The sequence below is a fragment of the Zeus faber genome (assembly GCF_960531495.2).
Source record: "Zeus faber genome assembly, chromosome: 9".
Classification (NCBI taxonomy): domain Eukaryota; kingdom Metazoa; phylum Chordata; class Actinopteri; order Zeiformes; family Zeidae; genus Zeus; species Zeus faber.
In genome coordinates this window covers 33,257,635-33,281,678 of record NC_137197.1, presented here as the reverse complement: position 1 = coordinate 33,281,678, position 24,044 = coordinate 33,257,635, and the positions used below count along the sequence as shown (strand labels likewise).

The window sequence follows — 24,044 nt, the reverse complement described above, 5'->3', positions numbered from 1 at the left end:
TGGGACAAGCTACCACTGCTGGATGCTCCGGTGTGCTCTACCTGCCCCTTCGGCATGGCGATGGGGCCTCATGACGGCCAAGTTCGAGGAGGAGAAAAATAGCAGAGAGACCTCCAGTCATAGATCACCCAGTCATAGATCAGCACACCCCCTAGCATGGAGCTGGATTCAGCTTCAATGATGGCCCGTCTCTCTTCAGCTGGAGTTCAATGCAATCAAGTCATGGACGTCTCAGTTCGTACCGGGACGGTTAGTGGAATCACTTTTGTGCCAGAAACTATTGGGCATAATGGCACCAGCAGCTGCGACGCTGCCCCTTGGCATGTTGTCCTTGAGGTGGCAAGAGAGTATTATCAGTGTAGAGAAGTGCACAGTTCCGTCGTGCAGGGTCTGGGGAGCTTATAATACCGCTCCATCACCCCTGATGCATCCACCATGGGGTGGGAAGCCGTCTACAGTGGTGCGACAGCCAACGGGCGGCAGACTGCGATGTAGGCGAAGCGTCACATGAACGTGTTTGAGCTACAAACAGGGTTATCAGCTCTTTCAACAAGAACAAGGATCTACCTGTTCTAGTGAGGTCAGAACAACACATCGGCAATAGCATCCATCAGTCGCCAGGGTAGGGTCTGGTTCCTCCCCCTGTACCATGACGAATCGCTTACTGCTGCATCTGGTGCGGAACTTCCTCTCCCTCTGAGCGGTCCCCATCTCTGGCAGGGACATCCCTGGAGCGGACCTATTACCAAGGGGGGAACCCCCAGGCAGCAGACTGGTTACTTCACCCCCAAGTGGTGGTGGAGATCTGGAGACAGTTTGGCAAAACGGAGGTGGACCTGTTTACATCACGAGAGATGACACAGTGCCCGTTATGGTTCTCTCTATGGTGTGACCAGCCCCTATTGGGAGTAGACGCGGTGGCCCACCCGTGGCTGGAGGCGCCCCTCTATGCTTTTCCCCCTGTGGCATTCACTGTGGCTGGTGGCTCCCTATTAGCCCAGCCACCCATGGTTCGCTGATCTGGGCGACATGAGTGTGGGTCCTTTGTGGGAACTTCCCCTCCGACGAGACCTACTCATACAGGTGAATGGCCCTCCTACGGCCCTAACTGAGAGGGAGAAGATCCTAGCATCAGGTCCGTCAGATGCGGACTTTGCCACTATACACAGTGCCAGGGTGCCATCAACGCACTCCCAGTACACGCTAAGGTGCCGTATTTTTGCCCAGTGGTGCAAGCAACTGCAGACTGACCTATAGGACCAATATTGGTGTCTCACAGGGACTATTCGCGGAGGGAAAAGCGACAATCTCAGCATGTCATATAGGCTTGGGCGGCTTCACACAAGGCTGTCACCCACTGGCGTCGCGCTTTATGTCAGGTGTGCGGTGTCTGCAGCCAGCCCGAACGTCCTTGATACTTGGGATTTATTGATAGTCTTAGGAGCCCTGTCTGGGCCTGAATTAATGCTGGTCTACTAACGGAACAAACAAACTACTCTAACTAACCGAATAAATCTAAATCTAAAATAATCTAAAATAAAAACACATAGTAGCTGTAACCATCATAATATAGTTTATAAATAGGTTAATAAGGCATTATAAATATGCTAATATAATGTTAATAACATTTTATTACTGTTTCTCTATCCATCAAGGGGTCCTTGGACTGGTTGAAGTTGTTCTGTTCTATATCTTCTACTTTACATATCGCCATTAACATGTCATATATAGATACACCAATGTATAAACAGTGTAAAAACAGTGTTAAGTGTTGTTCGAGAGGACACAATTGAAGTAAAAACTATTTATATGCCTGCATCATTCAATTCACCATGAAAGAATGACATTACAACGTTCAAGAACATAGCGTGTACCTGAAAATACGATGAGTGGATTGTGGTCAAGATTTGAACAGAAGCTATGACGATTGGCCAATTCCGCTGAAGCTATGTGTCACTCCACTGGTGCCGCCAGCTTTAGCGTGTAAGATTTTCCCGTTAAATACTGATACCATGCCCTCTGTTCTCTATAATACTATACTCTCTCTGGTCTCTCTGGTCTCTCACATCAAGGTCTAAGGTTAGGAAACGACTCCGTTTTCATCACCGTAGATCATTTTTAAAGATATCTCAAATTCTTCCTCGTTTAATGTCCAACACCACTCATTTCTGCGGGAGCAGATGTTCCCAAGATACTTTCATTTACTCACTTCCCTCTTAATTACTGCTTTTAATTAGCAAACTGTATATATATGTACACACACACAAACACTCGGACTTTTGATACAAACTCATCATCCATCTGACAATAATGACCATAATATTACAAAAAATTAAAATTAAATTTCAATTTGAATTAGAAATTAAAAAAATTTTTAAATCAAGGTTGTGGTTGTACACAAGAAAAAAAAAATTGGCCAACGAGGTCAGGACAATTTCACTCGAATTTATTTCTATAAACCAGAGAGAGAAAAAATCTTGTGGTAGAAATTATATCATATACTGTATATATATATATATATATATTGAAAAAAATTTGGCAGTATATATCAACAATAAATAAAGAAATAACTTGATTGCACTTTTTAAAGGTCGACTTGAGAAATTAGTTGTAAATAAGCCTTCTTTCTTTGCCTCGTTCTTCTTTTTTTCATTACAATCCACAACTCGGTGACAGATGGAGGGGAAACAAAATGCAGTGAATGAACACAGAGGCCTCAGTGGAGTAAAAGCATACACAGCAGAGGAATTATTATACCACAACATTCACTGTTTTTTTTTCTTGTTTGTTTGTTTGTTTTCCAACTCGCTGGATATCGCGCTCCCCCTCAAGTTTTCTTGAGATTTGTTAATGTTTATTCTCCCTCCCGTCTGTGTACAGAACATCCCTGTTTACACACACGCACACACACACACACACACAAAATCTTTGATTGCGGATAGTCAGCGTAGTATTTAGTACAGCAATGTGAAGTGTTTAGTACAGGGTAGTCCAAACTTTTCGCAAAGAGGGCCAGATTTGGTGAGGTAAAAATGCATGGGGGCCGATCATTCAGCCTGACATTCTTTGAACCATTACCATTGTAAATTAACATGTAAATATGTAACTATATCACTTATACAGTGGGGCAAAAAAGTATTTAGTCAGCCACCAATTGTGCAAGTTCTCCCACTTAAAAAGATGAGAGAGGCCTGTAATTTTCATCATATGTACACTTCGACTATGAGAGACAGAATGGGGGGAAAGAATCCAGGAAATCACATTGTAGGATTTTTAATGAATTAATTGCTAAATTCCTCGGTAAAATAAGTATTTGGTCACCTACAAACAAGCAAGATTTCTGGCTTTCACAGACCTGTAACTTTTTCTTTAAGAGGCTCCTCTGTCCTCCACTCGTTACCTGTATTAATGGAACCTGTTTGAACTCGTTGTCAGTATAAAAGACACCTGTCCACAACCTCAAACAGTCACACTCCAACTCCACTATGGCCAAGACCAAAGAGCTGTCAAAGGACACCAGAAACAAAATTGTAGACCTGCACCAGGCTGGGAAGACTGAATCTGCAATAGGTAAGCAGCTTGTTGTGAAGAAATCAACTGTGGGAGTAATTATTAGAAAATGGAAGACATACAAGACCACTGATAATCTCCCTCGATCTGGGGCTCCACGCAAGATCTCAACCCGTGGGGTCAAAATGATCACAAGAGCGGTGAGCAAACATCCCAGAACCACACGGGGGGACCTAGTGTATGACCTGCAGAGAGCTGGGACCAAAGTAACAAAGGCTACCATCAGTAACACACTACGCCGCCAGGGACTCAAATCCTGCAGTGCCAGACGTGTCCCCCTGCTTAAGCCAGTACATGTCCAGGCCCGTCTGATGTTTGCTAGAGAGCATTTGGATGATCCAGAAGAGGATTGGGAGAAAGTCATATGGTCAGATGAAACCAAAGTATAACTTTTTGGTAAAAACTCAACATGTCGTGTTTGGAGGAGAAAGAAAGCTGAGTTGCAGCCAAAGAACACCATACCTACTGTGAAGCATGAGGGTGGAAACATCATGCTTTGGGGCTGTTTTTCTGCAAAGGGACCAGGACGACTGATCCGTGTAAAGGAAAGAATGAATGGGGCCATGTATTGTGAGATTTTGAGTGAAAACCTCCTTCCATCAGCAAGGGCATTGAAGATGAAATGTGGCTGGGTCTTTCAGCATGACAATGATCCCAAACACACCGCCCGGCCAACGAAGGAGTGGCTTCGTAAGAAGCATTTCAAGGTCCTGGAGTGGCCTATCCAGTCTCCAGATCTCAACCCCATAGAAAATCTTTGGATGGAGTTGAAAGTCCGTGTTGCCCAGCGACAGCCCCAAAACATCACTGCTCTAGAGGAGATCTGCATGGAGGAATGGGCCAAAATACCAGCAACAGTGTGAAAACCTTGTGAAGAATTACAGAAAGTTTGACCTCTGTCATTGCAAACAAAGGGTAACTAACAAAGTATTGAGATTAACTTTTGTTATTGACCAAATACTTATTTTCCACCATAATTTGCAAATAAATTATTTTAAAAATCAGACAATGTGATTATCTGGATTTTTCTTTCTCATTTTGTCTCTCATAGTTGAGGTATACCTATGATGAAAATAACAGGCCTCTCTCATCTTTTTAAGTGGGAAAACTTGCACAATTGGTGGCTGACTAAATACTTTTTTGCCCCACTGTATATGTAACTATCAGTTTGTTGTATACGTGTTTATTTGTATTTGCTTTTATTTTGCTTTGTTTTACTCTGCTGTGTGCAGCTAGGTTGACATTGCAAATGTGAATCTGTTGTCAATTGCCTTATCAGGATAGATAAAGGTTAAAATAATAATAAATGAAATGCAAATGAACTATTTTATGAAATCTGACTTCAACATTTTTTTGAAACATGTATTTATTGATTTTGTTTTAACAAATAACATCAAAGTGCATTTTGACAAAGGATAGTATAGTCAAATTAAATGACTGAAATTTGACAAAAATGTGGTTTTGATCATTACAAAAAATTAATTCACTGAGACTTCAATATTTATTATCCTCAGAAAAAAATAAATAATAATTGACCTACATTAATGTGAAGGGTGATACTGAGATCTCGACTGCAGTAAACAGGGCAGGTCTGGCTCAAAAACAGTGGTTTTGATGCGCAAGATGTCAAGATGTCCAGCCGGCGGTAAAAGTTTACAAGAGGGAGTTGCTGGTGCTGACTGTGACACTCCACGCCACACTGCAGCTCAATGAGCTCCAACTGCAGGTGGGCTGGAGCGTCATTAGGATCCACGGAAAAAGGAGAGGAAAAAAGTGTGATCTCCTTTTCAATAGCTGCAAAATCCCTGAAACGCTGTTGAAACTCCTCAGCCAGAGATGCAATGTTTGCTGCATACCTCCTCATTTGCGCAGTGATGTTTTTTTCTGGAAAACTGGTCATCATTTCCTGCAGCGATGGGAAATGTGTGGTATTGGGCTGCGTTTGCGACAGGTGCCTTTGGAAAAGTAGCAGCTTTGTCCCAAAAGCTTTGATGTGTGAATACAACTGGCTTACCACTGCATTTTCCCTCTGAAGGCTCGTGTTCAGCACGTTCAGATGTTGTGTTATGTCAACTAGAAATCCAAAATCAGCCAGCCAAACAGGATCTGAGAGTTCTGGGATTGGTTGTCTTTTTTGTGCCAAGAATTGTCCGATTTCCTTTCTGAGAGAGTAGAATCGCTGCAGTGCCGACCCCCGACTGAGCCATCTTATGTCATTATGATACACAACATCTCCATCTTCAGCATGGATGTCGATCAGAAACTGTTGAAACTGGCGGTGACACAGGGCTCTGGAGCGAATATAATTAATAGCCTTTATCACCGGTTTCATAACGTGATCATAATTTCAGATGTTTGGCACATAGGACTTGTTGGTGAATAATACAATGGAGTTTTATAGCTTTGCCTCCTTCTTCGCTGACTTTTTTACAGACTAGGGTCGATAGCCCACTTTGCTCACCAACCATGGCAGGTGCGCCGCCCAGTGATTTTATTCCACTGTAGTTTCGTGTCATCTACGGCGGAACAAACAGAAGCAAACAAATGTATTCCTGTCGTTTGGTCCTTAAGGCTTTGGAGTCAGATGCATCCGTGCTTTCGTCGCAGGCTAACGAAAAAAAGTCTCTCTCTCTTTTGCCTCTAACTGTCTCTTGATATCAGATGAAATTTATTTTATCCTCCGTGCCATAGTGCTACGAGCCAGGCAAACATTGGCAAACTCTTGTTTTTTTTCAGGACAAATTTTCTCCACCATTTTCATCACGCAGTCTTTAATAAACTCACCCTCAGAAAAAGTTTGCAGTGCTTGGCAATCAGCATTGCCACCTCGTAGCTCGCCTTTGTAGAATTTTCATTTGAGTCACAGGCTCTTTTGAAAAAGCGCTGCTGTGCCATTAAACCAGCTTCAAGTTGCTTCAGTTTTCCGGTGCGTTTCTTTGCCTTTAGCTTATCGTAGTTAGCATGTTTCGTCTGATAGTGCTGCTTCATATTGAATTCCTGGAAAACAGCCACAGTCTCTTGACAAATTAAGCACACGCAGTTGTTTCGCATGTCAGTGGAAAAATACTCTGATTTCCACTTGTCCTGGAAACGGCGGCCCTTGTTGTCAACTTTCCTTTTTTTAGTTCCAGTTGGCATTTTAGAAATGGGCTAAGAATATACCACAGTGGTAAAAGTTCACACATGGGTCACGCGGCGAGAGTGCGGCCACAAGTCTACTGCCATCCATGGGCCGGATTTGGCCCGGGGGCCGGACTTTGGTCAGCCTGGTTTAGTATGTCTGAAACCATAGTATGCATTAAATACCATGCAGAAACTACCGGGATGGCTGTGATGATTGTTGATAGTTGTGTTTCTGTTTGTTTTATTTACATTGAAATAAATAGTAGCTATCATATTCTTTATTGTTAATTTATTAATACAATTTGTGTTATTTTATAATTTTTGCTATTGTGATGTCTGCTTCTGTATATGCAGTGGAAAATGCAAAATTGGTTTCCAATGAGCAAAAATAATAATCGTTAATATTATCGTCACGTTGTTATTTCTATGTCATTGCTCTGACTAAACATGAATTGATTGAAAGTGGGATCTGTTATGTTTAATGGATGGCCCCCACCTTCTCCCATATGGTTGTGTTTGTGATGTATGACATGTGACGTGGTTAATACAGTGTGTAGACCCGCTCCTAGGCAAATTGGATTAGGTCCCCCGTCGTTCTCTGTGTTTTATTATCCAGCGAGCTGGAGGCGTAATGTGATTACCCTAGTGATGCCCCTTTGTTCGATGCACCGCTCCCCCCGGCGCTGTGACTGTGAGTTCATTAACAGTACATTATGACTTGTTATGCGTAACGACACTGCCACTTGTTCTGCGGCGCACCGCTGAGCCTGCTGACCCCGGTCTTAATCTTGAACCATTCTTGGTGGGCCACTGCATAGTTGAAGTCCCAAAGAAGGACCAATCTCAGAGAGAATAAAAAAAAAATAACTGCCACTTAGGCAGCAGTTTCATTTTGATTTATGAAATAATTTATACATTTCACTAATAATAGGACACAAAATGTTGCATTAGAGAGTGATAAATAAAAAAAAATAGCAGCCATATCTACACTAGTCAAAGTAAAGTTCTCATTTCAGCTTCACAGTAAAGTACTTCGCAGCATTAAGACACTTCTGATTGCTCAGAATTATCACAGGGAGATATATATGTATAATGACTGCTGACACAGAAATCTTTATACAAAATGAATCAAATTCTGGTAAACACATTTGCGCAAACCAGACACACTGCTTTTAATAACAGTGTAACAAAATAACTCAAACTTAAATCCAGATTTGACCCATTCAGGTTTAAGTGAAAATGGCCACTGCCATTGCTTCCCTGTCCCACAAAGCTGTGTTCATGAAAAACGTGCCTGCAATATCAAAGCAGAAGAAAAATTATATAAAAAAGAAAAAAACAACATTCCTCCTGCCGTGCCAGTTGGAGTCACTCAGTCGTTCGTACCTGTGGGCAGGTTCTCTCCTGAGAATTCACTTCCAGATGGGTGAGATGTAACACTGATGTGATATGATGTGCGGTGAAGGTCACAGGAAAGACAAGCTGCAATAATCGAAATAAAGAAACGGACACTGTGATAAAAGCTCCTGTACTCCATGGAAATACTGTCAGTGGGGGAGACGGCTTGACAATTATTGTACTTATCTTTGATGAATCGTCGAGATCTATGTTGAGGCCTTAGGACCCTTGCCACATTTCTTACATTTGATTTGTCACAATTCATTAAAGCACATTGAATAAAATATTATATTTTTATACATGCTGGAGGTCTCAGAATATACTGTGTGTGTGTGTGTGTGTGTGTGTGTGTGTGTGTGTGTGTGTGTATGTATATATATATATATATATATATATATATATATATATATATATATATATATATATATATATATATATATATATATTTATTTATTTTATTTATTTATTTATTTTATTTATTTTTTCTTAACTTCAACCCAGGCATTGCACGTGAACTTGTCGGAGGGCGAAAGAGTGACGTTCAAGGACCTGAGGGCCAGTGAGGCCACCATCCTGGCAAACGAGTCCATACTGATGAGGGGGTTGATAGTGCGAAGCCGGACCAACCAGATTGTTATCTGTCTCAGCAGCCAGAGGCCATGGGCGGGTTCGGTCCGTCTGCACTACAAAGGTAAGAAGACCTAATCCCCAAAAATAGCTAACACAAGGTTTGATTGCTGTCTTAGGTCACTCCACCATTTGTGACAGTGAAGTCTTAAACCCAAATTCAATTAATTCCAATGCAATCTGAGCGCAATCTGCCTTTCTGTCCGACTATTGTTGAAGCAGCAGACTGGGCAGTTCTCTCAGAGGTAAACTGCAACTTAATGATCAAATGCAAATGTTCACATTTGTTTTATTTCTCTTCATTTGTTAATTTTTGATGATGCTTCATTTTGTCTGGTTTATCCTCATTAGTTTTTTCCTTTCAATTCCAGCCAATTGATCAACAACGGTCGATGCAAATTAAGAAAGCGGTTATGTGAAAATCTTTTTATTTTTCAAAAAAACTAATTAATGTTTGGCCAGAGCTGTAGTTAGATATTGATGCAATTTACAATCAGTGCGTTTACATGCACTTGAATAAGCCGGATATCATCGGGGCAATATTCAGACTATTGCAACTGTGCAACACGTAAACACCTTAGCTGGATTTTCTGAATTGAGGTAAACTCGAAATAGGTGCAAGCACTATTAACAGACCTGGATTCATCCTCAATCATTAGATTTATTGTGGCATGTAAACACCCTAACCCGGATATGATCGGGACATTCAAACTGCGCATCTGCCACAAAACCCAGCGATTCCGCCGCATATGTGACAGCATCTGTTGAAAGGCGGACCAAGTCGGCAAACTCGAAGTCCCACAATTCAACATGAAAGGGTTTTTTTAAATGTTTTTGGTCATTTTTCATATTACGAAGGTTGAAATGTTGGACAACCCACTCAATATAACAAACAACAGTTTTAGGATCACTAAATGGCCTAGGAGGAGTTTACAAAAGTACAAAGCATGAAAATGACTAAAAAGTGACTAAAATTACACATTTAATCCAGTATGGCCGACTTCCTGTTAGGTGTAACGTGTGTGCAAAGTTTTGTGAATTTTCGAGTTTCTTAAGACCCACAAAAAGCCGACGCAATTTGGCTGATGAATAAGAAGAAGAACAAGAAAAACAAGAGGAAATGAAAGCTGCAAGCAGCGATAACTGGGTCCTCAAAGTGTCGGTGGGACCCATTAAATCGGATTGGAGGTGTCAATGAAAGTACGGAGCAGGAAAATGACCAAAATGCTACAAAAAAGTCAGGAAAACAGTGACTGTTTTCCAACATGAAATTCAAGGCTGTGCCACGCCCACACTGTGTGACGGCTCCTCTGTCCTCCACTCGTTACCTGTATTAATGGCACCTGTTTGAACTCGTTATCAGTATAAAAGACACCTGTCCACAACCTCAAACAGTCACACTCCAAACTCCACTATGGCCAAGACCAAAGAGCTGTCAAAGGACACCAGAAACAAAATTGTAGACCTGCACCAGGCTGGGGAGACTGAATCTGCAATAGGTAAGCAGCTTGTTGTGAAGAAATCAACTGTGGGAGTAATTATTAGAAAATGGAAGACATACAAGACCACTGATAATCTCCCTCGATCTGGGGCTCCACGCAAGATCTCACCCCGTGGGGTCAAAATGATCACAAGAGCGGTGAGCAAACATCCCAGAACCACACGGGGGGACCTAGTGTATGACCTGCAGAGAGCTGGGACCAAAGTAACAAAGGCTACCATCAGTAACACACTACAACATGAAATTCAAGGCTGTGCCACGCCCACACTGTGTGACGAAAAAATAATATTTTATTAACTTTTAGTGATGAAGTGTCTTGTAGACACTCACCAAGTTTGAAGTCAATCTGATAAATTGTCTAGGAGCAGTTCACAAAAGTACAAAGCATAAAAATTACAAAAAAGTGACTAAAATTGCACCTTTAATCCAATATGGTTAACTTCCTGTTGGTCATGGCGGCAATATATATATATTTTTAGTGTAGTGATGTTATATATTTTTTGCGAATTTCATGAGTTTTTGTGGAAAAAGGTGAATAGGTTTGATTTTTTCTTTTTTTCTAGGGGGCGTAGGTGGCCATTTTGACACAACCATGCACGGGACCCATAGAATATCAAATGACACACAGGAACTGAGTTTTTGAGTTTCTTAAGACACGTATAAACAAAGTGTTTTTTTCAAACATGAAATTCCACATGTTGCCACGCCCACATCATGAGACAAAAACTAAAACTTTTCATAACATTTAATCCCCAAGGTGTCTTAGGTGTCTCCTCCCTAGGAGGAGTTTGCAAAAGTACATAGCATGATAATGACTGGAAAGTGACTAAAATTACACATTCAATCCAATATGGCCGATGCAATTTGGCTGAAGAACAAGAACAAGAACAAGAACAAGAAGAACAAGAACAAGAAGGATTAAAGCTGCAAGCAGCGATGACCGGGCCCCAAAGAGCAAGTGTCGGCGGGACCCAATAAATCGGCTTGGAAGAGTCCGCGAAAGTACAGAGCATGAAAGTGATCAAAAAGTGACAAAGAAGTCATGGAAACAGTGCCATTTTTCCAATATGAAATTCAAGGTTGTGCCACGCCCACACAGTGTGACAAAAAACAGATCTTCGAATTACTTTTAATCGTGAATGTGTCTTGGAGACACTCACCGACTTTGAAGTCAATGGGATTAATCGTCTAGGAGGATTTAGTGAAAGTACAAAGCATGAAAATGACCAAAAACTGACTAAAATCTCACCTCTCACCTTCCATCATGGCCGACTTCCTGTTGTTTCGGTCATAAAAGCAATATATATTTTTTAAGTCTAGTGATTTTCCATATGTGTCCCAAATTTCGTGAGTTTTTGTGTAAAAAAATTTAATAGGTTCGATTTTTTTTTTCTGGGGAGCGTAGGCGGCCATTTTGACACAGCCATACACGGGACTGATAGAATATGAAATGACACATCGGGACTGAAGAGTGTGCATAGTTTTGTTTCTTAAGGCCCCAAAAGTCACGTAAATGCTGTGATTTTTCAAACATGAAATTCAACACGTTGCCTGGGCCATATCGTATGACGAAAAAAAATATTTTCATAACTTTTAATACCCAAGGTGTCTTGTAGACAGTGGCCAAGAGAGTTTTCGAGTTTCTTAAGGCCCCCAAAAAGTCAACACAATTTGGCTGAAGAACAAGAAGAGCAAGAACAAGTAGAATAAACAGAGCAATAACAATAGGATCCTCATCCTACATTCTGTAGATGAGGCTCTAATAAACACCAAGCAGGAAATTTCACTTCTCCGTGAAAACATAATCTCTGTGTTGTTATGGATAATAAGAAGAGGGTGGCAGAAAAACGGCGGGGTGCTCCCAGAAAACACCAATTTCCCACCATTTGCATTCTGGGAATTGTTGTCTGGTGCTTCGAAAAGTGAAAGATCTGAAAAATGCCACTTTCTAAAAAGTATCATTGTTATCAAACAATAAATGCAGGAAATGGGAATGTTTTGAAGTTGCAGAATAATAGAGGGTTCATGCTACTATAATGAGCATGAACTTAAAAAAAAAAAAGAAAACTGAAACTGAAAATGAACTTAAATTAAAGATTAACTACAATTATGCATTTTCCACTATTTTTATAAATTAATAATTTAAATAAATATTAATGAAAACAAATAAATAACATACTTCTCCTCATACTTACCTGCCTCTGAAGTGTGGAAAAACTTCAGGATCTTTGAGGCGCATTTTTCTGCTGGGTGAGATTAGGTGTACCAACATTGAAATAAGCATCTCTTCTTCAAATACAGTATGTTCAGATTTCAATGTATGAGATGTCATTGGAAAGCTTACACCCTACACTTCCATATTCCATAAAAACTGAAAAAATTACCTTGGCCTTCTTGAGAACCACTGTCACTGTCACATATTTGACCTGGATAGGGTTGTTTTGGCATATAAACAACGGACACCATGATAACCGCCGGTAAACAAACGAACAGCACACTTTTGGTCAGAAAGTGAGACAGTTTTTATTTTGAGTTTGAGCTAAATATAGTGAGATATTTGGAAATAGGGACATAGTGTCCGAGAGGATGACAGAGGTTTTTACTTCCTTTCACTTTCTGTCAATAACCGGACTGTAAACTCAGGTTTTTCTGTACAATTATTCGAAATGCATGTCAGCACGTTAATCACATTATTATCTTAACCTGATTATTGAGCTTAATTGGGGTATAGCGTGCCTTTTGAGTGTCTATTTTCTTCAGTCTTGGATTTGTATTTGTATTATGATTTGTATTCTCTGATTGTTGCTAATCTATTAGACAGCCAGGCGTATAGCATTGGATAGCACCCACTGTTTGCACCAGACACAATCATTTAATCACAAGAATGCTGTAACAGATATTCATCCATTAAGGTGTACATGACCATTGAATAGACTCCAGTCCAGAGTTGGAGTTAAAGTAAGCATCTTCTGGGAAATTCCACAAACTTGGTTAAGTTTCACATTCGGATTTGTATTATGATTTGTATTTTCTGATTGTTGTACATTCCCACACACCAGGTTTTTGAATGCAGAGGAATTCCCGTGCTTTACCTGCCTATCCTCCAAAACTTTGTATGGAGAGTAGAGCATACTTATCTTGCAGCACTGCTTGTCATCTGTTAATGAAAAGGACCTTCCTGTCAGGAAGAGAATGATGCTGTTATCAATCAACTGCCTGACTAGATAATAAATTGTTATTAATTGCTGATTATTATACAAGATATATCATGAAGTGAGATATCCTGAAGTGAACAGAGCTTTGTAACCGTGAGGGGAATTAATTAAAAGTCCATCTTGTTGATGATTTTCTTTCATTTTCTTTCAAAACAGATTTGTTGGCAGCTGTGTTATCTTACATCCTCAAGCCTTACAACATCTGTAATCTTGTATTGTTTTCTGCTCTCTCTTGACATGGTTTTTGACTTACACGCAGTTCACACAAAGAATGTTTCTGGCAGCCACTCTGGGTCTCATTCATTCATCCGTCCGTATCACTCTTGTGTGAAATTTCTGTACTGCTGTCTCATTATGTTTCCTTGTTAAAAAATGTTGGACATTTTAAGGCTAGAATTTAACCTTTGAAATCCATTTTGGGTGGATTGTTAAGATGCACATGACGGTCTTGAGCAGGTGTACATTTTCTTTGTACATACAAAACCTATTGTGACGTAGGCGCTAAATGCAATTCAATATTATGTGCATCCCCAAGTTTCTCCAGTCTAACTAAATGCTAGCACAGTGCACAAATTGTGTTTGAGCAAGAGGAAGTGATGGCCCGATCTCCCAATTTATCAACAGGGAGGCTTTGTTAACCATTTGCATTTTTGGAACACAATCAATGAAAAGGAGGGATGAATCGGTGCACATCAAAGAACGAGTCAAAAAACGAAAGTCTCCCACCATACTTATCAGCAAATTGACCGGAAATTGACCAGCATGTGATGAATGTTGCCTAACCACAGCTTATGTACAGACTCATTATGTATAGACTATAGATTACAATAGCTGTTTATCAAACTCACATGTCTACACAAAGTGGTGGACCTCTTAGTTTCAAAGGGTCTTCTTCTTTTTTCGGCTGCTCCCGTTAGGGGTCGCCCCAGCGGATCATCTGCCTCCAATACCTACTGTTCTGCGTATCTTCCTCCCTTACACCAACCGCCTGCATGTCCTCCCTCATATCCATAAACCTTCCCTTTGGTCCTTCTCTTTTCCTCTTGCCTGGTAGCTCCATCCTCAGCATCCTTCTCCCAATGTACAGTAACTCTCATCTCCCCTACAACATGTGTCCAAACCATCTCAATCAGCCTCTCACTTTTTCACCAAAACTTTTTCACTTAGTTTCAAAGGGTCTACATCTAAAGGTTGTAGATTTTTAAGGGATGTGTTCTATCGCTTATGAATTCTCCTTTCTGGATTGTGCTGTTCTCATAAAGCTCCTTGGTGGTGCTTTTTGCTGTTTTTCAATGGTTTCACAAATCCACATCTTTACCCTCTCCACTAGTGGTCAACCGTTATGGTTTTTTTTTTGTTTTGTTTTGTTTTGTTTTTTTGTTTTGTTTTTTTATGGCCGATGCCAATAAGCCACAACATTAAAACCACCACTAATAACCACTATTATTGTGTAGCCCCCCCTCATGCAGCCAAAACAGCTCTGACCCATCGAGGCGTGGGCACCACAAGACCTCTGAAGGTGTCCTGTGGTATCTGGCACCAAGACGTTAGCAGCAGATCCTTTAAGTCCTGTAAATTGGGAGGTGGGGCCAGCATGGATCGGGGCTTGTTGTTCCAGCACATCCCACAAATGCTCGATCGGATTGGACCCTAACTCCGGCCATCCACATGTAGAAGAAAATGTGATTCATCAAACCAGGCCACCTTCTTCCATTGATCCATGCTCCAGTTCTGATGCTCACGTGTCAATTGTAGGTGCTTTCGGAGGTGGACAGGGGTCAGCATGGGCACTCTGACCGGTCTGCCCGCTATGGAGCACTGTGTGTTCTGACACCTTTCTGTCATAGCCAGCATTAACTTTTTAACGAGGTACTAACCACTGCCTACCAGGAACAGCCCACAAGAACTACCGCTTTGGAGATGCTCTGACCCAGTCCTCTAGCCATCACATTTTTGCCCTTGTGAAAGTTGCTCAGATCCTTACGCTTTTCCATTTTTCCTACTTCCAAAAGATCAACTTCAAGACTGACTGTTAACTTGCTTCCTAACATATCTCACCTCTTGACAGGTGCCAATAGAACGAGATGAGAAATTCATCACTATATACTAGATATATATTCACTTCACGTGTATAATACCGATATCATCAATGATGGTTTTTTTTGCACATGATAAAATACAACAATTTAATAAAGTAACAATTGAGACAAAATTGCTGAACTTAAATGAGCATTTTGTTAACACTACTGTTATTGTCTGCATTGTTTCTGCAGTGCACTCATTTCAAATAAAACAATTTATCAAAATTAAATGTCCTCAGGTAATCAGAAAACTATAATTTGTAAAAAAAAAAAAAAAGTTTGAATGAAAAATAAATTATTATAAACGATAAAAAAAAATTATAATAATGAACGGCGTTATATTAAAGTCTGGTCAGGAAATAGTCTCCCGTTACAGAAGTTTTGATTCCAACCATCCAATCGTACTATTGGGGTATATTGGGGTACATTTTACAGCCCACCCCTAGTAACGAGTTTTTTATTTTTATGCGTAGTTTTTTATTTTATTAGTAATTCATTACACTACTTGTTACTGGGAAAAGTACTGTTATTACTATAACGTGTTACTAGTAACACGTTACTGCCCAAAACAGACGACAACCAAGCGGTTCTTTTCTTAACTCCCTCAGAAACATGTGGTATACTCACATTATGATTCCGAAACCTGATAAAATCGCCACTTAACGTGTCATAAGAAACACCTGGATTAACTGTAAAACAACTACTGTAATTTATATGCCGCACCCACTGCCACCTAGACACAATTGTGCACAAAGTTCTAAAAATAATTTCCATTTTCTAACTGTGCCACTAAGCCTTTAACCTTTCTCCTGTAGTTACTATATGACTGCAGATGTAGACTATTTCAAAAAGGTAAATATCTAACTTTGGGAAGAAGAGATCTTTAACTGTTTATAAAAGGGTTTGCACCTTGCATATCTGGTGCTATTTATGGATTGTGCATTCACACCTAGGAACTTTTCTTTGGAAACCGACAAAGTTTTTCTTTTTATATATATTTTTTTAATTTTTAGGTTTTTAATAGCTTACTTCTCTTCCCACTGCAGTAGCCACAGATATATTTATGAAAAAAAGTTCTTGCTTTTGACTACACCACAAACATGACCAGTTGAACAACATACGCCACTTTAGTAGTCCTGCGTGCCTGAGAGGAGTCCAAGAACAGTTGAGGTCCTAACTCGATGTGTGAAATTCAATCTAGTCATTGAAGGATATTTTGTGTGCGTGTGTGTGTGTGTGTGTGTGTGTGTGTGTGTGCGTGTGTGTCCTCTCCAGCTTGACCCTTTACGCCTAATTATTCACAATGGGCCCTGATAAGCTGGGTGTAAATGAATACCCTTCTTGTCATTTTTTTATTATTGATTCCTGGGTGCGCAGAGGGGGTGGCGGGGTGTGGAGGAGGGCGAATGTAATGTATCTATCGGACATCCGTCCATGTAAAATATAGGAGTGTTGTTTGAACTATTCATCTTCTTCTGTAAGGGAAATCATACAGGTACTGCCTTTCCAGTGTTAATGGTTGGAGTTAACTCAATATTATTTTTTGGTCTCAAACACGTTTTTCAATATTTCACAAAAATAATTTTGACATGACTATGACTGATTTGTAGACGCGGAGGACGGACTATGGAAATACAAGTCTGTCAAAGGCAAACTCCAGGCAGTTCAACTTCCTGCTTTCCCTGTTGATTTCACTCTAAAATGCAAGGGCAGTGAGTAATCGAACATAACATTTTGGAAACACCATGGCAACCAGTGATAAACCTGGAAGATTGTCACCAACACTCCCAGCTAGCGTCAATAACGGAAGGTGAAAGCAAACATTGTGTCCGCTCGAAGGATAATTCATTCATCATTTTTGAAGTACTGCTTTAACAAAATTTTGAACCTTTGATGCTAAAGTCTGGCTCAAAGACCACATACATACATTTCTGAAGGTGATGATTTTTGGGGGTTTAAAAGAAGTCCTTATGTATGTTGATGTATTAGCATATTTTCAATAATTCATTTTCATATATCACTCATTGGGATGATTTAATTGCTCTTGATTATTTGGTTCAATGTCTCAATTAGCGAGGTGCTGTTTTGGAAACTGCCCACTTTTGTTGTGGAGTTGGATTGGTATTTGAATTGGAGACTTGCGCATTTGAATATAGCTGGCACAAGAGGGAGATCCATTTACTGTTGGACATTACACCTTTGATATTTGTTTAAATTGAGTAGGTCTGGCAAAGTGTTATACAAAGGGCATATCCCACAGGTATTAAAACATTTACAAAATCAGTCAACCTGCTCACATTTCACTACAAAAGATTCAACCTTCACAAGTCAGAAAATATTGAAAATATACACAAGATCTCTTCTTTAAGTAAAATAAATAACTTTTAAGAGAACAGCAGATCTTTGATGCCCTCGATTCTAAAATAAAATGTTTGAAGACTCCTTTCCTTCATTTAAGAATACAAATAAACTGAGACAAAAAATGGATGAGTGTGGATGAAAGGATAGGTGACTAGACAGATGGATGGATGATGCATGGGTGGGTACATTTTTATTATATATATATATATATATATATATATATATATATATATATATATATATATATATATATATATATATATATATACACACACACACTACTCACAAAAAGTTAGGGATAGTTGGCTTTCGGATGAAATTTATGGAAAATGTAAAAAGTTCACGCTACAGTGATATTATATCATGAAAGTAGAGCATTTAAGTAGAAGCATGCAATGGTGATTTCCTCATCTCAAACAATTTATTGAAACAAAAGCCAACAGCAGTGGGTATACCACAACAAAAAATGTCAATGTCTCAATAACTTGACAACGATGTCTCATGCTGTTCACAAGTCGACTTATTGTCTGCTGAGGCCTGGCACCCCACTCTTCTTGAAGGGCGGCCCTCAGGTCATTGAGGTTCTGGGGTACAGAGTTACGAGCCTCTACACGGCGACTCAGCTGATCTCATAGGTTTTCTATGGGATTCAGGTCTAGAGAAAGTGCAGGCCACTCCATTTGAGGTACCCCAGTGGTGTCCAGAAAAGAGGGGGATTGATACAAAACACAATTGAAACACAGAGAAGGGCATGGGTAAAGCGGAGCCAGCTGTCTGTCCTCCTGATGAAGACCATGGTGCAATGCGGAGTCCCTATTCAAACCTTGCATCAATAAGTACCACCACCGACTCAAAAGGGATGAATTCTATCTTAACCTAACGCATGCGCTCAGTCGCCATTTGACCCAGCTCTGCAATCAAAAAATGCTTCACTTATTGATCAAAAACTTGTGCATGAAATAGGTATATATTTATGCATGCCTAGATAAAATATCCATCAGCATTTTATGTGGCTTCAGTGGACTGTAACTTTGTTTCCGCACAGCCTATGCACCTATTTCAAGACACAGATCTTTGTAATTACATAGCTACAAATTGCTGCTCACTTTATCTGTGCTCACCCAGAAATCATTCCATTCTGTTATAGTTGTTATCAAGAGCATTAGCTTAGTGTTTCTTTGTTGTTAACACATCAACTGTGTAATATATTTCAATGTATTTCATTAATCACCAATCAAAGTAAGGAAGTGCGTCTTTAAAGCGCATATTTTAACATATATGTTTAATTATCGGAGTACCCCCTGCCATACCCTTTTAGGGTACGAGTACCCCCATTTGAGAAACACTGCCCTCTGTTTACCATCCACCCATCTGTCTATCCACCCATACATTCATCCATCCATCCTCCACTCATCCATCCATCCTCCACCCATCCATTCATCCCATCATCTATCCATTTGTCTATCCACTTATCCATCCATCCATCCTCCACCCATCCACATTCCATCCATCCATCCCTCTATCATCCACCCACCTACACATCCGTCCATCATCCATCAGTCTGTCTTGGTACTGCTATTCTTATCAGACCAGAGGCCGGGTGGAAAAAGGTGTTGGCACCTGTCGCTGCAAGCTTAATTCCCTGGTATACAAGTTTCTCTTATTACAGCCCACGTTGCCTTTCGTATGGGCCCACAGTGCAGCAGGCCTTTGCGGAGGAGAGGGCCACTAGCGTGTGATTTGTATGGCGGCTGTGCACTCGCTGCGGTGCGGCAGCTTCCTCCCTACCTCCCTCCGCCCCCTCACCACTTCTGAGCGAAAGCTATTTGAAAGGGAAATGGCAGGGCGATCATGCTGTAACAACGCACCCCTGCGCTGCTCACAAAACTCCCCAGCCACATGCAAGCTGGTATGCTAGGGCCATAATAAAGCACAAACAAAACTGGATTGCAGAAGTGGTGCTGGTGGTAAGTAATGTTGAGGGAGGGGGGCTGCCTTTGAGACCCTCATTTGGCTCATTGCCACTATGTGAACGGGGATGAAGAGAGGACAGGAGGGAAAAAGAGAGAATGAATGAGAGGAACACTTTCATCTAATAAGAGATTAGTCAGCTTTAAATATGTTCCTCTGCTAGTGCAGTTGTATTCTTTGTGTGTGTGTCCTCTGTATGTGTGGCTGTGCGTTTTTGATTGTTGGGTGTATGTGGGTTGCATTTGTGCCTTTTATTTGTGCGTGTGTGTGTGTGTGTGTGTGTGTGTGTGTGTCCGCTTTCTCATATCCTCCTTTCTTCTGGCTATTTATCACAGTAGCATGTCTCTCAGGGGTGGAAAGAATATTATAATATAGTGATATGCCCCCAGTAGATTCTCTTTAGAGTGGAAAGCTCTCTCCGCTCTCCCATCTATTTCTTTCACTCATTCTCTCTCTTTGTCAATCTCCCTCTCTTCCCCAGTTACCCTCTCTCTTCCATTTTTCTTTGTGGGTTTTTGCCAACGTCGCTGTCACAGGTTTCCCAGCAGGGGCAGGCTCAAAAATCTGTCAATAAATTTCTCCACAGAACACTAAAGATCCGTCCAAATCTCGGACATTTAAATGGAATGCAAATCAAGGGACCAAAATTCGCTCCAGGAAAAGTCGCTTCAATAGCGTGAATTTGTAATTACGGGTTATCCGCATCTGTGCATTACCCAACGTCTGCACTCTCAAACACAGGATTCTGTTACAAGCCGCAAATTAACTCTATAGAGTGTTATAAAAAATCTAACTCCCTCCCTTTTCATTTCAAACTGTAGAACCGCAACTAAGCAACACATTAATGGCGGGCCTTCACTGTCAAATAATCAGCCAAAATAAAAATTCTGTTCAAAGACAGATGGGATATTTCAACCCACTCAATGCCTTGCAAACGTTTTACATCCTATGAGAAATTTGAATTTATTTTCAGAAAAATGGGACAAAGTAAGTTTGTTGAAAAGCTATTGTAGTAGCCTTTTGGGACAAAAGTTAATGCAGCATATGGGAAATACAGTTGAAATGACATCTTTATTCAGTTGCAGTTTTTCAAAGCTTATGCTTCAAAGTTTAAACAGAATATAACAATTTTAAACTTATGATAATTTACAATTGAGGCATAGCTAGTTCTTTCAGGCAGCTCGAACCACACACTTCCACGTTATTGGCCGGCCTATTTAAACTTCCAACCCTCTTGCCCTGCCTGCTTTGCTACCTGCTTGCTGCTGTGTTGATGTGCTCCTTCCACCTCCCCTGCATTCACTCATTGGGCTCTACTCTTCTATCCAGTGGGGTGATTCAAGCTCATCACTCCAATATTTCGAGTTCATTTAAGCCGGGGCCACATTGTGTTTTTTTTCAGTTGTGAACGACAGTGAAAAGATTGAGATGGGCACATTTAACGACTGACATTTGCATATTTCAGTGTCTACTACACACACACCTAGCAATTTCTGTCTTTGAGGAGCACAAATCTAAAGACAGAAGGATGCAGTTTTATGGTACTCCAGAACTCACAAGAATGTGTCTTCCCATGAGATTCTCGCAAGAGGCAAAATATCTTGTGATATTTTGATACTAAAAGAATCATGGATACCATACAGCTTGCCAACATGGTTGTTTGTGCAGCAAACTTGCAGCGCTGACATACACTAATCAGACACTAATGAGTCTGCGACAGTTCAAGATTCAAGAGGTTTATTCGTCACATACATATACATACTTTCATACATATATGCAGTGAAATGTAAGTTCCACCAGTCACTCCGCCATTTTCAGAAATCCACACTCACCCACTTGCCACTTTCTTTGGCTTCCCTATGGTGCAGGTACGTGATCTCACTGGCTGCTGAAAATTGCTGTTGTGATTTGAGGCTTTGACACACACACACCAAATGATTTTGGAAAGACTAGCGCCTATAAATCGAAAATGTTTGATTGGATCGTGACCTGGCCAATTGGGATTGTATTGAGACAGTTTTGAGTCTTTCACTCAAACACACATATATATCAACAGCTCATTAATAGGATAATAGGATGCAGTGCATGCATCCTATTTTATTTGCGACTTGCCGTCTATTTTGGTGGCAATTATCTAATTAGGATTATGAATCTTTTATTTTATCATAATCATAATTTCTTTCGGAACAATATTTCTGCAATAGAAGCACATTATTTTATTGGAACACATATTGATGTTAATCTATTGTGTTTCAATATATAGTATGACAATATATTATTCAGTATGTCCAAAGTAAATTCCTCACTAATTACTATTCTTGAACTTGATCTCGACCATGTTCAGTAGGCACTGGTCTCTGTCCCAAATGACTTGTCTCGAGTACAACTCCCCAAGAAGTCATGACTAAGTGAAGCAGGTCCAGAGTGAGTTATGTGGTTCCAAGGCAATTTGTCTTTGTGAAGGCTCCTACTTAGTTCTACCATTGATCCATGGTCCATGAGCCATGATACCATGATCCCACAATACTCCCGACAATGACTCCTTTATCTATTTTTCATTCCCTCACGAGACCAACAGTCTTTACTAGTTTTGTCTGGCTCCTTTGTTTTAGTTGCAGCTGGCAACTGCAATGTGTTCCTCGGAGAGAGCGAAATGGTTGCTAGCTACACAAGCTGACTATGGTGTGAAGGCTTGAATGTTTTCGCTATAATGAGGAATGCCGCAAAGACGAGGGAGCAGTGTGGCTCCCTTTATCTCTATTTGTTTGAGATGCAGTAGAGTTGGCGAACATCTTGCAGCACTAACAGTGTGTATTACATCCTGTTTGGGTCATAGGTGACTATTTATGGCCTACTTAATCTTCCCCTGCTACATATTTTCTTGCCCAAAGCGCAGTACTGTCCTGAGCAGACAGAATCAATAGGATCGCTTTGCCAAGTGATCCAGAAGTTGACAATAAAACCAGGACAATTACAATGAGATGGATCAGAGCCCTTAGTAGAAATATATATGTGGCCAAATGCCAACAAGCTGGAGGAATGACAGATCACTATCAATAAAAGTGCAGTTTGAAAGCTAGATCACACCTGTTCCTCAGACATCTGGATGTCATTATTGTATGTCAATGTACAGGAGATGATATTAATACGTATATTTTTAAAATCAGGATTGAAGTGTGCATGCAGAGCAGAGTGGATATTTGCCCGTAGACTTTCGTGTAGGTGTTTGTGTGTGCATATATATTGTATGTTTGTGTTCTGTCCCTACAAATGTTGGCGCAGAACGTACATTTTTTGGGTTTATTAATTTCCATTTAACAGGACAGGGTTAATTGAGAATTAACATTTAATTTAGAGAACAGGTCAAACCACACTGTTTTGAGGCACCTTTCTAAGATTGAGGAGGTGTTTTCTCTATCGTGTGTACAAAACTAGATGAAAAAAAGGCACACCTAACCCCTGGGCCAAATCGAGAAGCGACATCGTCAGCAACACAACAGCGTCGCGTCATTTGTCAATCCCTCAACTTCATCTGGGTCCGTCTACAGAGTGTTCGCGTAAACAGCTTCCGTTGTTTGTTTATTTTTCACACAGCCACTTCTGGCTTGAATAATTAATTCCGGCAATAAAACACATTTTATCGCCAGAATTAACAATCTAATAAAGTCGGCTATTAACAGGAGGAATGTGGTGCCGGTTCTTCTTGGTGGGTCCGCGGGAGAAGCCAGGGGCGGCAGCGGTCAGTTTGTCCTATTAACCAGAGGAGGAGGATGCAAGGAGATTTTCACAATGTATATTTGTGTATTTATTGAGCTGTTTCTGTAATAGTGTTTTCAGATTTATTTTTTGTTATCAGTCGTTTCTGGTTAGATTATTAAATGAAGAAAAACATGCAAAATGTAGTTATTCTTTTACATTAGATAAAACATATTACTCTTAAGCTTAGCAATACTTTATAAATAAATGTAGAGATTTCTCTACCATACAAATACTGTATATATAACAAGTCAGTTTGACTAGAGCCCACATGTGGTGACTCCAAGCAGCAAAGAGACGTCCTGCTTACGTGTTGCCGACAGGTACGGTATACCACACAAATAAAGTCTATAAAATACTTCTCAAATATGAAGTAAAATCAAACATTAGCGATGTGTGTGTGTGTGTGTGTGTGTGTGTGTGTGTGTGTGTGTGTGTGTG

The 24,044-nt window shown here is 40.4% G+C and overlaps 1 protein-coding gene across 1 annotated transcript in view; it reads left to right on the top strand.

Moving 5' to 3' along the window:
- LOC307234906 (seizure protein 6 homolog) overlaps window positions 1-24,044 on the top strand; it is a gene marked incomplete at both ends in the record, with an annotated part of 152,377 nt that overhangs the window by 32,977 nt on the left and 95,356 nt on the right. The window contains one exon of the mRNA XM_080006772.1: window positions 8,593-8,782. Within this exon, the coding sequence (XP_079862898.1) occupies window positions 8,593-8,782 (190 nt within the window). The remainder of the gene's footprint in view (window positions 1-8,592; window positions 8,783-24,044) is intronic.